At 41.5% G+C, this 15,461-nt stretch overlaps 2 protein-coding genes across 2 annotated transcripts in view; both read left to right on the forward strand.

Moving 5' to 3' along the window:
- The first annotated feature begins 489 nt into the window (after positions 1-489).
- Positions 490-8,849, forward strand: LOC308079417 (uncharacterized protein). The gene is made up of 2 exons (XM_080420890.1): positions 490-608; positions 6,881-8,849. The coding sequence occupies exon 2, from the start codon at positions 7,418-7,420 to the stop codon at positions 8,138-8,140; it is 723 nt and encodes a 240-aa protein (XP_080277016.1). The 5' UTR covers positions 490-608; positions 6,881-7,417; the 3' UTR covers positions 8,141-8,849.
- A 5,189-nt stretch (positions 8,850-14,038) lies between these two features.
- The window catches only part of LOC308079409 (dihydropyridine-sensitive L-type skeletal muscle calcium channel subunit alpha-1-like), a gene marked incomplete at its 5' end in the record, with an annotated part of 85,997 nt that continues 84,574 nt past the window's right edge, over positions 14,039-15,461 (forward strand). The window contains one exon of the mRNA XM_080420877.1: positions 14,039-14,226. Within this exon, the coding sequence (XP_080277003.1) occupies positions 14,039-14,226 (188 nt within the window). The remainder of the gene's footprint in view (positions 14,227-15,461) is intronic.

A 15,461-nucleotide genomic window follows, 5' to 3' on the forward strand; every position in this document is an offset into this window, starting at 1 on the left:
GGCGAGACCAGGCTGCCGGAGATTTTCTGTTTTTGTCACTTTCCTAAGCCAATAATTTGATGACCGGCAGCGGTTCCGGTAGGAGACACAAAGAGTCTCCTTTGTGTCTCCTACCGGAACCGCTGCCTACCGGTCCACTGGTCATCAAATTATTGGCTTAGGAATGCGACAAAAACGTAAAAATATCCATGAATTCAAATCTCCATGGGTTGACTAATCGATAGAAAAAACTTTTTTTTGGGGGTGAACTATCCCTTTAACTTCTGTGTCTGTTGCTGGAAGACAGCAAGGATTCAGTGAATATGTAACAGAAATATAGTCTAATGAGTCTGAGGGAGAGGACACACCTGTCTACAACCATGTGACCGTTTCATTCATTCACTCCCACCCTGCCTCACCTGAGAGAGAGAGGTGGAGCAATGCACAGGAGGCAGGTAAAGACCTCACGCCTCCAAGCTGACTGACACACTTACACACAAACACACACACCGCGGACTGACTGACACACTCTGACATGTAGCATCTCCAGGAACCTACAGTATGAGAGTCTCTCAAGCTGGGCTTAAGTACAAGGAGCTCTACTGTTTGAACCTGTCCCCCCTCTGAAGGTAAGCTTAACACCGTACACAATTTACAATTTACAATGTAGGCATTTATTATTATCAGTGGTGTAAAGTAATTATAAGTATATTTACTCAAGTACTGTACTTAAGTACAATTTTGTGGTATTTTTTACTTTACTGAATTATTTCCAATTTTCTCTACTTTTACTTCTACTCCACTACATCTCAGAGGCAAATATTGTACTTTTACTCCACTACAATTATTTGAAAACTTTAGTTACTAGTTACTACAGATAGAAATGATTATATTATAAAACATACATTAACCACTTCAGCCCTATTTTATACATAGGCTATTTGAAAATAGCCGATCTACAGTACAAGTTCACAACGCGTCACATTGATGATCTACAAGCTCACGCGTTGTGAGCTTGTAGATCTGCTATTTTCAAACATTTTAGTACTTTTACTTTTGGTACTTTAAGGTGAACATTTCGGCTGCCATGTTGAGTGGTCAGATGGGTGGGCCGCATTGATTTTTATGAGCACGTAAATTTTAATGATCAATCAATCGATTGTGTGGCAGCTTGGATCAGTGGACCTAACGTAGTGTACTTTAAGTTCCTGTATATCGGTATCACAAGGAAAACTAATTTTTCAAGTTTTCTAAGAAAATAAATGGCCTAGCATTACATTTGTTTTCCTTCACCTTATTTATATTAATGTTATAAATATTATCAATAAAATATTTGTGTTTTGAGCAGTGTACATCACCATGCCAGCTTGTGTTGGACATTTTCATAATCTTTACTTTTACCACGGACAAAATGAGCGGTCAAAATATTTACAGGACCATGTACAGCTACTGGACTCCTAATGAGCCATAGTGTCTATGCCAATGTGCTACACATTTTGATGATAGTATTTTTTTGCATGAATTTAATCAGTGTTTTGCCTGTTATGAAGAAGTTTGCCATGTTTTTATTTTTTTAATCAAAGATTTTATCATGGACATGGACAAGTCTTGCTACTGACACATTGTCTGTGCACAGACACACTGAGGGCTCACTTGCAATATCCTCACGGCCAGTGAAGTACTCACATGTTCTGCTTAAGTAAAAGTATCAATACTGCATAGATATACTCTGTTACAAGTAGAAGTCCCGCTTTCAAAATGTACTTGAGTAAAAATACAAAATTGTTGGTATAAAAAAATATACTTAAGTACCAAAAGTAAAAGTACTCATTGTGCAGAATGTCCCATTTCACAAGTTCAAAATGTATTAAAACATCATTTGAAAATAGCCGATCTACAAGCTCACAACACATCGCATCGCGGCGCATTGTGAGCTTGTAGATCTGCTATTTTCAAATGGCCGAAATGTATATAGGGCTGAAGAAAGTAAAAAATACCTCAAAATTGTACTTAAGTAAGTACATGTACTTAGTTACTTTACACCACTGCCCACGGCCCACCAGTGGGCCCCGGGCCGGCCCACAGGTTGAGAACCGCTGTATTAGAGTAAACACATGTAACCAAATGGATGGAATAGGTGAGGCATATACTGTACGACACATGACTGTAGTCATTCAGTAGGTACAGTTGTCAGTTTTTGCAGCTTCACTGGCCACAATACAATCTAATATAAATAAGTGTAACGGTTCACTTTGAATGTGAAGTACACATCAGAATTACATTTTGTAATAACATTATGCTTCTCTTGTATTCTTTTATATTTTTTATGTTTTGACTTTGATATAGGCCTACTTAAAGTACCAAAAGTAAAAGTACTCATTATGCAGAATGTTCATTTCACAGATCCTTAGAAAATAGCCAATCTACAAGCTCACAATGCGTCGCATCGTGACGCGTTGTGAGATTATCTTTTGAAATGGCTATTTATACGGCTGAAGTGTTTAATGTATGTTTTACAATAATAATCAAAATCTACAAACGTTAGTACCTAAAGTTTTCAAATAATCGTGGTGGAGTAAAAGTATAATGTTTTCCTCTGAGATGTAGTGGAGTAGAAGTAAAAGTATTGAAAAATTGGAAATACTTCAGTAAAGTTAAGTGCAGTACTTGAGTACACATACTTAGTTACTTTCCACCACTGAGCGCTGTGATGGCTGAGTGGACAAAACGAACTAACTAATGCAGTTAATTCAGAGCATCGTTGCTGTCGGGTAGAAACCTCTTATTTCCATGTTTCACATTCTTATGCTTTTTCGTAAATTAATGCCCTACTTCATCATACAAGAGTTTTATTTTAATTTTTAATTGTATGTGTGTTATGTATGTATGTTTTTTCAGGCCAGTTTTGAAATAAACCAGTGATTCACATCCTTTAATGCAGGGGTCTTTAACGTTTTTCGGGCCAAGGACCCCTTAGCAGAGAGAGAGATGAAGCAGGGACCCCCCACTACACAATGTATAACATTGTGTTGTAGATCAAATACTTTCATAGAAATATTTTCATTTAGCTTCATAGACTTGTTTGACAACACTGTCATCAGTGTTGGATTCATGTTAATGTGTATTTTCAGACAGTTAACCACTTAAACCTTCAACACTTAGAAAACCTGTACTTGATTTGCTCTTTTTTCCCTCTACACCAAACCTCTTGGCTGAAAATAGCCGATCTACAAGCTCACAACGCCTCACTGCTATTTTAATGTTCCCCTCAAAAAAGGAATTCTAGTGTTCAAGTGATTCATGTAGAAAACACTACCCTATCACACAAAGATTTGGCAGACCCCCTATAGTAGCACTGAGGACCCCCCAGGGGTCCCGGACCCCCTGTTGAAGACCCTTGCTTTAATGGATGATGTCAGGACATTCCACACTATGGTGGCAGAGTAGTAGAATGAGAATTTTCCCATGTGTGTGCTAAATTTGGGGGACACCAGATCGTGGGCGCTCCCTCTGATGTTGTGGCTGTGACAAAAGTAATGAAAATAGCCGATCTTGAAGAGCTTGTAGATCGGCTATTTTCAATAAATCGCTTTTTACCCATTTAGACCGGGAATGCATCTGTGTAACCACTTTAACCATTACTTTTATACTATTCAAAAATAGCAGATCTATAAGTTCAAAGCGAGGGGGGAGGGGGGGGGTCCCTGGAACAACATACTTTGAGATGGGGGTCCGCGGCCAAATACATACAATTTTGGGGGTCCTTGACATGAAAAAGTTTTGTTCCAGGGACCCCCAGAAGCAAAGATTTGAATTAAAAATGAAAAAAAAAATATATATATTCAAAGGATTTGCAGAAATGTTTACGATTAAAAACAAATAGCGCGGCACTCGGAGCTTGTAGATCTGCAATTTTTTAATAGCCAAAGTATAAAATAATGGTTTTAGGCTATAGCTAAAACTAAAATGACACAGCATGCGTTCCCGGTCTTAATGGGTTAAAATATTAACAAAAATGTAAACATTTTAGACTTCCACCCCGACAGAGACGATATGTAAATCATATAATAGTTGTTCAAACATGAGGTCTAGTGATGTAAAGCCGGGTGCTTCAGAGAGGCTTCACAACTCCTTTATGAAACAGGATCCTTCTAACGGGGGGAATTCCTCTGCTCTCTGTGTGCCAGAGCCAGTTGGATCAGCCTCCTCTAACATCAGTGCTTCTCACCTTTTTCAGGCCGCGACCCCCCCCAAAAAAATAATAATCATAGTTGACCTGGGGACCCCCCACCCAGTGGTGTACTGTGCTTAAGTACAATTTTGAGGTACTTTTACTTTACTGGAGTATTTCCAATTGTCTATACTTTTACTTCCACTCCACTACATCTCAGAGGCAAATATTGCACTTTTACTCCACTTCAATTATTTGAAAACTTTAGTTACTAGTTACTTTGCAGATATAAATTATTACATTATAAAACATACATTCACCACTTTAGCCCTATTCTATACCTAGACTATTTATAGCCAATCTACAAGCTCACAACGCGTCGCATCGCAACGTGTTGTGAGGTTGTAGATCGGCTATTTTCAAACATTTCAGTACTTTTACTTTTGGTACTTTAAGTACATGTTGATACCAATACTTTTTTACTTTTACTCAAGTACATTTTCAATTCCGGACTTTTACTTGTAACAGAGTATTTCTACATTGCAGTATTGATACTTTTACTTAAAATGTTTTGCTTGTTATTTATTTGTATTACAAATTGCCTCTTAGGTATTTCACAATTTGGCAAATGTTAGAATTTTTTTGCTGATTACATTTGACGCAGTAATGGTCTTAGTATTATTTAAATTTTTAGGTATCAAAAAGGTTTAGATCAGTTTTATAGTCACTTTAGAAATGTGCATATAGCTACCCTGTATACACTTATACTGTATGTGGGTTTGTTTGCTGTTGTTTACTGGTCCCCAAAATCATTGCGTATTTGTGTTCCGGATTGAAACTATCAACATTAAGTTCCTATGTATCGGCATCACTGAAATGAAATGAAAAAACTAATTATTATTAAAATCGTAATGATTTGCCGAGTAGTGTGTGTGTGTCTGTGGGGTGGGGTGGGGGGGGGGGGGGCACGACTTGCAATATACTGCCCCACAGGTTGAGAACCGACTTACGGGTCCATCTTTACACCGTCAGAGTTAAAATACCACCAGGGATTTGACAGAGCCATCACAGACGCACACGCATTTCTTTAATCTTTTCCTTTCCTTTCAATCCTTTCATCTTTGAGCTCAAAACAATCTTCTTTAAATCTTTTTCTATCCCAGCTCTTCAAACCTAAACCCACACTATAAGGATCTGACATCTTACGCTGTCAAATCCTCAGTATTCATTTAGCCATTTAGCTCATCTGGTACAAATTTTTGGTATTTTTTTGCTTTACTGCAGTATTTCCAATTTTCAATACTTTTACTTCTACTCCACTACATCTCAGAGGCAAATATTTTAATTTTGATTTATTATTAAAAACATTATAACCATTTCAGCCCTATACTTCGACTATTTGAAAATAGCCGATCTACAAGCTCACAACGCGTCGCTTTGTAATTGTACTTGAGAAACAAATGTGAGTACTTCTTCCATCACTGATATCACCTTTGAGCAGTGATTCTCAACCCTCTTCATTTCAAGGACCCCCAGTTTGGTATGCATAATAAGCCACACGGACCCCCATAACTCTGCGGAGGGAACCGAATGGACCCGTACGGTGTGTCTATAGCTCAAGGACACCTCATCAGGGCCGGGAATCAAACCTGGGGGGGGGGGGGGGGCGCCAAAGAACAGCATGTTAGTGTATGCTACTGTGAACAACCAACATGTTAGAGTGTGTGTTTACCCTTTGCATCTTTCACCTAAAACCAGTGGTGTAAATTAACTAAGTACTGTACATTTACTCAAGTACTGTACTTAAGTACAATTTTACTACAAGGTACTTTTACTTTAATGGAGTATTTCTAATTTTCGGTACTTTTACTTCTAACTCCACTACATCTCAGAGGCAAATATTGTGCTTTTACTCCACTACAATTATTTGACAACTTTAGTTACTAGTTACTTTACACTGTAGATTTTGATCAACCACTTCAGCTCTGTATACATTTCGGCTATAGCAGAAAAAAATATATATATAATAGCAGATCTACAAGCTCACAATGCGTCGCATCGCGACGCATTGTGAGCTTGTAGATCTGCTATTTTCAAAAGATTTTTATACATTTTATACATTTGAAAACTTGTGAAATGGGACATTCTGTATAATGAGTACTTTCTACTTGTGTCACTTTAAGTACATTTTGATACCAATACTTTTGTACTTCTACTCAAGTAGAAGTGTGGGACACCTTCCATTTCGACATCCCGCCACTCCGACTACGTGGCTTCCGCGTGCAGTTAGGGTTAGGGTTAGGTATAGGGTTAGTAATGTCGGAACAATGACATGTAACCGGAAGTAGGTGGGAGTCTATTCACTCCAATGGGAGAGGTGAACGTGAACACAGCTTCTGAACCATTCTTTAGCTCCATCATGCTCTCTGAACTAAATATTGGAGACGATCGCCACAAGCCACACAATTTTCCGAACAATCTGACACTAAAATAGCTTTTTTCAGAGACAAATCAAGAGAGAATCTACTTTATTATCGACCTTTCTCTGTCCCAGCAAAACACTCTCGCGAGATCTGTAGCGACAGTAAACATAGGACTTTCGCGAGTTCTGCCGTCGGACTGCGCCCACTTAGGAGACCCATTTGTGTACAATTTCGCCTCTAGTGGCTACAATTGGAATGGCGGATCTTTCTAAATCTTTACTTTTATGTATGTTTCCTACATCCACAGATTAACCCCACAGTAACAAAGACTGTTTGATGATGAAGTCACCACACCTGGTTCCGTTGTCCTAGACTGGCACTGCCTGTCTGCCTGCCTGCCTGCCTACCTACCTGCCTGTCTTTCTGCCTGTCTGTCTGCCTGCCTGCTGGGACGGTGACTACAGTACAAGTCAAGTAGTGGATTACTGGTCATGGTTTTCAGCAAATGAATAACTTGCGGCATCTTACGTCCACCTAGTGCAGCAGTAGAAGCTGTGATTCGCATGGTAACGGGTGTCATTCACCCCTCCTCAGAATTATTAGGAGGCCGGTCTACGACGTCAGCCATCTTACTGTGATGTCAGAAGAACTGTGACGTCAGTCGCCTCCACATTGTGGGCATAACGAGAGAGAGACAGACACACACACACACACACACACACACACACACACACACACACACACACACACACACACACACACACACACACACACACACACACACACACACAGATTCCTGTAATTCACAGATCGTTTTCTTTTACATCGATAGATTCATAGAACTATGAGCGTCACCTTCTCTCACTCGTTTGGGGACCACCAGCACCCCACGTACCTGGGCCGGGCGGGCGGCCTGGCGTACGGCCTGTCCGCCTCTTGCGGTCACCTGGAGGACCACCACGCCCACTCCTCTCACCACCACCACCACCACCACCACCCGACGGCGTCCGATTCCCTAGCCAGCGCCGTGCCGTTCATCCTGTACCCGTCGGGCATGGACCCCTCGGCCGCCCTCAGCCTCTACGAGGGGGGCGCCTTCCGGGGCGGGGGGGCCGGCCCCCACCACCACCACCACGGCGCCCACCACAGCCTCCTGCCCTACCTGTCGCCCTTCCACCACGCCGGCCGCTTCGGCGTCTACGAGTGCCCGTTCGAGCCGGCCTTCATCCAGAAGCGCAACGAGCGCGAGCGGCAGCGCGTCAAGTGCGTGAACCAGGGCTACGCCAAGCTGCGGGACCACCTGCCGGGCGGCGCCGGCGAGAAGCGCCTCAGCAAGGTGGAGACGCTGCGCGCCGCCATCCGCTACATCAACTACCTGCAGGGCCTGGTGGACGGGACGGGGAAGGGGGCGGAGCAGGAGGCGGGACAGGCGGTGGGGGCGGGGCTGAGGGTGGAGACCGTCGGCCACGATGGAGGCGGAGAGTCGCCTAGCTCCGCCCTCTACTCATCATCCTCGTCGTCGTCGTCTTCGTCGCCAGGCGGAGAATCCCAAAACTCTGGATGCTAATAATAATACAAAATGTTTATAAAAATCTGGCACAAAATATTTTCAGATGGGGGTCCGCAACTAAATACATTTTTATGTGGGGGTCCTTGACATGAAAACGTTTGAGAACCTCTGATTTAAAGTCAGGACAACAAATAATTTGAAATCCTGGAAATTCTAATAATGTGAAAAACAGCTCTATGTTTTAATTTGGCATTCTCATAAACAATACATGTGTTGTACACAAGACATTTTGGAAATTGGTGTTTGAACAACCAAATCTGGCCCCCAACATTCAGAAATCAAATGATTGTTTTGTGACGTCAATCATCAATATGCATTTTATGTGATGATATTTAAAACAGCGGTTCTCAAAGGGTGAGAGTGTACATTTGAACACTGTGAGCTTGTAGATCAGCTATTTTTGGCAAATGTGTTCCCTGGAATATGGATACAGTGGTTCACGTGGTTAAAACGTCAAGAATAAAGTAAAGTTATTTTCAATCTGTCCTGATGAAAACAGATATTCGCTCAAGTTGTCCTTGTGACTTACTGTATCTTAGGGGGAAAGATTTACATATTTACGCACCGTAATGTGACATAAATGTAAGATGCTATAAAGTAACAATGTGAATCATGAGTGCTATTTACAGGGATGACATGAGCCAAAAAAGATTGAGAACCACTGATCCAGCATTGCTAATGTGCAGTGGTGGAAAAAGTACTCAAATGTTTTACTTAAGTAAAAGTATCGATACTGCAATGTAGAAGTACTCAGTTACAAGTAAAAGTCTGGTGTTCAAAATTTACTTGAGTAAAAGTACATAAGTATTGGTATGAAAATGTACTCAAAGTACCAAAAGTAAAAGTACTGAAATGTTTGAAAATAGCTGATCTACAAGCTCACAACGCATCGCATTGCGACGCGTTGTGAGCTTGTAGATCGGCTATTTTCAAATGAAAATAGCTGATCTAGCTGATCTACAAGCTCACAACGCGTCGCATTGCGACGCGTTGTGAGCTTTAGATCGGCTATTTTCAAATGGCCTAGGTATAAAATAGGGCTGAAGTGGTTAATGTATGTTTTATAATGTCATAATTTATATCTGCAAAGTACAGTAACTAAAGTTTTCAAATAATTGTAGTGGAGTAAAAGTACAATATTTGCCTCTGAGATGTAGTGGAGTAGAAGTAAAAGTATTGGAAATTGGAAATACTCGAGTAAAGTATAAATACCTCAAAATTTTACTTAAGTACAGTACTTGAGTACATGTACTTAGTTACTTTCTACCACTGCTAATGTGTGCCTGTATGCATTTAGGACTCCGGTAGGTAAGGGGACTTTTACTGCAACCAAACTGACATAAAACCTGTGGACTCTTAAACCGTCAACAAAATCATGGTTGATGATGGAAAAGGTTACAGATTGCTGTAAGGGTTAACTTTGAGTAAGGGTTATTTTTTGTTTTGTGATGTCATTAGTTATGAAAAGTGTATATTTAATGTACTTAGCTGTATGTGCCATGTTGTTTTGATGTGAGGACCACAGGACTTTATTGTGTTTTATCACATTTACAAATGTGCACAAAAAAAACAACACAAAAAACTTTCTGAAGTTGCACCTACCGGTAACTCTGAGAGTGTCCAAATGGAACCACATTTGGTTCCATTTGGATACTCTCAGTAGCCTGGCTTCAGCCCCTGAATCGATAGCCTCGCATTCAGGGTCTGGTGATGCTGTCAAAGGCGTGGTTTTCTCGGGTGAAAATCTACCCAGCCCAATCGGGATCGGGATACTCCAGTATGAACCAATCGCCAAAGAGGAGTCCCCCTTTGGCCACGCCCCCATCTCAGAAAACGGCTGCACTGAGAGGGGTTTCAGACCGAATAATGGAGTGAAACTAAATGAAAATTCAGGCTGAGTGTCAGGCTACACTCTCAGAGTTACAGGGACACTTTGGATTTGACTGTGTGAAAGTCCCTTTCCTGTTTGAAGGTAGAAATTATTTCATTATACTGTCAGGGCACATCATTAATTGTTTACTGTCTTTGTTAATGCAACTACTGGCTGACTAGTCTCTAGTTGTGAGTAGGTCTACTGATAATTAATTAAAATGGTAATGATTGATTAAGCTGGTATTAAGGAATTAAACTGGTGTTAATGAATTAAACCGGTATCTATTAATTAAATGGTATTAATTGAAGTTACGTATTGTGAACCAATAAACTCTTCTTTTGTATGATGCCTTTTTGTTATTGGTATAAATGTTGAGTATCTCTGCTGTCCGACAGAAACCAGCTAACTCCAAAATGTTAATTTCCCAGGAAATGACAAAAACGTAACAAAAAGTGGAGATAGGAGGTTTTGTTCATCATTGATAAGAACAGCTAAATGGACCTCCAAGCTCACAATGAGGTTGGAGGTCAAAAGGGGGTGGAGCCTGGAGCCAGCAAAACCCTTTGGTGGAGGTAGCTGGTTTTCAATGAGTCTAACATGGTTAACATGGAGTTTGAAATTGAATGTGTTCATATAGGACAGGGGCCTGTCTGATCAAATGAATATGAAATATCTAAATATTGATCAAGCAATTTAAAAACTGTGGGCATGCACACTTAATGTCAGAGTAGACGTTAAAATTACACCAGAAGTGTTATAACGTGAAATACCCCTTTAACTCAAAGAGTTAGCCTAAAACCCATTAAGACCGGGAAAGCATCCGTGTCATTTTCAGATTGTATATGTTTGCTGTTCAAAAATAGCAGATATACAAGCTCACAGCGCTTCACTTCGCGCCACGCTACGAGCTTGTAGATCTGCTATTTTTGAACATTTTTTAAAAATCTTTAAAGGGTCAGAACTACTGATTTAGAAGGCATTTGTAGAATCTGCCTCAGGTCTTAAAGGAGTAGTTCACCCCCCAAAAATACTTATTTTCTATCAATTACACACAGCCCTTTGATGACCGGCGGTCATTTAGTCTCCTACTGAGCAGCCACCCAGTCATCAAATTATTGGCTCAGGAATGCGACAAAAACAAAGAAATCTCCATAAATTCAAGGCTTTGTGGAGTGTGTAATTGATAGAAGATAAGCAATTGTTTGGGTGAACTACAGCTTCAATGAGTTAACCACTTAGACCCCACATGGGTACCGGAGTTCCTCAAGGCTCAATACTGGTATATTTTCTGTTCTCTGTTAGTGTGGGGAAAGCTTTCGCTGAAATTAGCCGATCGACAAGCTCACAACGCGACGCAACGCGTCGCGTTGTGAGCTTGTCGATCTGCTATTTTCAGCGAAAGCTTTCCCCACAACAATACCGATGCCGGGGTTTAAGTGGTTAAGGGTTAAAAGCGAGTCTATAAGTGCGTCCCCGAAGTCTTCACAGCTCCACCAATGATAGGCATGACAGGAATTCCAGCGGGCCAATAAAGTGTCTCCACATGGGGCCAGACAAATGCTTCCTCGAACCACGGCAGCTCAAATATGTCGTCTCGAATGTCCCCTCTGTCCCCTCTGTCCCCCCCCCCCCCGCCGCCGCCGCGCCCCCATGGGAGCCATGCAGGCTCATTGTCTATATTTGTTCTCTGTCCCGAACAGCGTACTTCACACATGCAGGGAGGGACAGAGACAGACAGACACAGAGGGAAGTGACACATGCACACAGACACACGCATGCACACAGACACACGCACGCACACACGTGCACACACGTGCACACACGTGCACACACACACACACACACATACACACACACGCACACGCACACGCACACACACACACACACACACACACACACACACACACACACACACACACACACACACACACACACACACACACGTATTGCTATACTTATGAGGACATAAACATTTTAGGACAGCATTGAAAACTCTAAAAATATATATTTTTAAACATAAGGAAAATGGTCCTCACAATGTCTAATTCTACAAATGGTCCTCACAATGTCTAATTCTCCTACACTTGTGGGGAGTCTGGGGACATAAAGTCCTCACAAGTATAGTAAGCACAAGTACACGCACGCACGCACGCACGCACGCACGCACGCACGCACGCACGCACGCACGCACGCACGCACGCACGCACGCGCGCGCACACACACACACACACACACACACACACACACACACACACACACACACACACACACACACACACACTCAGGGGAGGGGGTCATTTACAGAGTGACAGAGAACCAGAGGGTATGGGGGACTCACATCTTGGCCACTGAAAGAGCTGCTATGGGACAAAGGGCGTCCTCTTGGGAAATGTCTCCTCAAGGATGATTCAAGCTTTTCATCTGACGTCATCTCCCAGCACCACGCTTTGAACCGGCCCGGGACTGACTTTTTGGAATACTTCTCGTGCACATATTTTATTTCCTGATGGGCATCCTCACATAGAGAAGGTTCCAGAGGTGAGTCTGGTCTTTCAGAAACTCAAAACGCTGTCAAGACCTGGTTGGAAACACCTTCGGCCGAGGAGAAAGGTTATTATGGTTTTGAATTTAGTTTTTATTTATGTTTTCGATAAAAACTTTGCGTTTTATCAATTTCAGTTAGGTTTAATCCGTTGTCAAAGCGAGTTTGCTATTTAATAAATGTTGTGTTAATTATTGTTTTCAATCATAAAATGGCAGGCATGCCAACATCCGACTGTGAGAATCAAGTTTTTTAGTTTTATCAGGCTTGCTTTACTATCATTGGAAAATGATGGGTCATCCGTTAAAACGCTAAACGTAGGCCAACAGAATACATTTTGGGAGTTTGATACCAAATCAAGGAGAAATCAAGGAAACATTACAATCAAGGAGTCCTCAAGGAGATGTGGCTGAAATCAAGACAACTCCTGCAGAATCATGGAGGGTTGGCAGCCCTGGCTGTAATATGGGGTACTTGACAGGAGCGAGATTCAAAAATGTTCAGTATTGTGTAATAAATAAATACAAATGTGTTTTAGACGGTTTCAGATAGTTGTTCTTTTTTTTGTAAAGAGGGTAGCTTTAGCTATAATAACCTTGCTTTGGAGTCACCTCTTTGTTCGTGAAAACCCTTGTGTCCACACATCAAACAGACTATTACAGATTACTACAGAATGTCAGTCGAGTGAAGTCGGGAGATCAGTCGGTTGAAAGGTGTGAAAAAACTATCCACACCATCAACAGTCGGCTACTAGTAGGCCTATGCTGCTAAAAATAACCTATGGCTTGATGTTCTCAACAACAAACACATGAACATGCCATGCAATGGCACATGCTTTACTAATTTGGTAACTCGGCAGGGGGCTTTACAGGACATAAGCACAAGGTTATACTTGAACTTAATGTTATTTAGACTATTTGTGTTCATCAGATCGTTCTTATTTAATAATGATGAAAGGAGAAACAGTGCGTGCCAGCAATCAGCGGCAGTGTGATGCACAATTGCACACACAGCCATCATGTCATTTTGTGATCAATCAATCAATCAATGAATTACCAATAGCTAGAAAGATTGCCACAGCCACCTTGTCATCTCTGTTCACTCTCCACATTGGGCATGAGCTTTGCGATCAGCACAGTAATCCAGCATTATCATCATCATTTTCAATTGATAATATGGTCAATCTATCCTGTATATCTATTGTCCCATGATGTAGTTGGAGAATGAGAACGCATGCTTGCGATGGTGAAAACGAAAGTGAAACCTACATTAGAACGTCTTTGCCTCATCTGGACTTTACAGACCTTTATATTATAAAATTCTCTCTGTCCCCTCTCCGCCAGCCCGCTGCTATCCCGACGGTCGATACGGAACTAACGGGACGCCTCGTTTCGGCGCATCCCCGCAACTTTCGACCTGACGCGACAGTGTGCACACCGCCCATTCAACGGTAGATCTTCGGCAACACACACTTTCCAACATGGCGGACGCCAGCAGCCCTCCGCTGTCCTCCTACATCATGGACGAGGAGACGCTGAAGCGGAAGCAGAAGGAGAAGCTGAAGAAGCTGATGGCCACGGGAGGAAACCCTCGGCCGGCCCGCTCCCTCTTCATCCTCACGCTGAAGAACCCCTTCCGCAGGGCCGCCATCAGTATCGTCGAATGGAAGTATCCTTCTAAATGCTCCCTAGGGGGCGCCACTGAGTAGAGGGGTGTGGGATCGGATGAAAAATATATTTGATTGATTGATTGAATACTTTATTGGTCAAAATATTTCAAACAGCACGAAAGTACAGTAAGGCATTTAGGCTAAAAGGATAACACAAAGAAAGTCCTGGGGTCTTGTTTCCATTGTGGTCAATCATCAACAGAGCATAGAATATTAACACATGACATCAACAAATACAAACAGCTACATTTACAAGGAAAAGGGAAAAACAGCAGCAGTGAACACCTCCTTTCAATGGGATTTAATATCTATCTCCAGTTTTCTGGCAGACGCTTTTTCAGGTCAGTTTTGAAAGAAGCTAAGTGATTCACATCCTTTAATGGATGATGTCAGGGCATTCCACATAACGTTGGCAGAGTAGTCATTTTCCCATGTACTACGGATGCACAATGAATTGGTCATCATATCGGTTATCGGCAATATCGGCCTTAAAAAAAATGCAACATTGCTATCGAACCAATGTCAAAATAATATATCTGTTTTAGCCAATGTTTTATTTTATAAAATTAATGTTTGAATATGACGCTTTTGTGAGGATGAAGGCTGCACATTCAATCAATGTTTTCTAGAGAAGCTTTATCGGGTCAACAAGTATAAATAAAAATACTACATTTGAACTAATAGCATCAGTAGGCCCAATAAATCAGGTAATAAGAATGAACTGTTTATTAGAATGCTGCATCTGCACCCAGAATCACAGTTACTGTATAACAGGTGTAAGATACTACTTGAAACTTGGATTGAAATATCAGTATCAGTTGATTTGACCATTATATATATGGTATACTCAAGTAAAGTTTTACTTGGATAGATACTTCATTACTTGACAGTATTGTGAAAGGCAGGGGTCTTCAACAGGGGTTCTCTGAGTTACTACAGGGGGGGGGCAATTTTTTTTTGTTGCATTAAACACTTGAACCCTAGCATCCCTATTCTGGGGAGAACTTTAGCCAAAAATAGTTGATCTACAAGCTCACAACGCCTCGCACTGTCAGCTTGTAGATCGGCTATTTAGATTGGCTATTTATAAGAGCAGACTGGCACAGAGTGAAAGGTCAAGTTTACAAAGTATTGACAGTTTAAGTGGTTAAATGTCAGACAATACACATGAACATGAATCCAAGATACACTGATGATAGTGCTGTCAAGCAAGTCTATGAAGCTATGTATGACA

Source organism: Gymnoscopelus braueri (assembly GCF_963280865.1).
Source record: "Gymnoscopelus braueri genome assembly, chromosome: 3".
Taxonomy (NCBI): Eukaryota; Metazoa; Chordata; class Actinopteri; order Myctophiformes; family Myctophidae; genus Gymnoscopelus; species Gymnoscopelus braueri.

Excerpts from the sequence above, each read along its gene's own strand:
- LOC308079417 (XM_080420890.1), top strand. The coding sequence starts at position 7,418 with ATGAGCGTCACCTTCTCTCACTCGTTTGGGGACCACCAGCACCCCACG.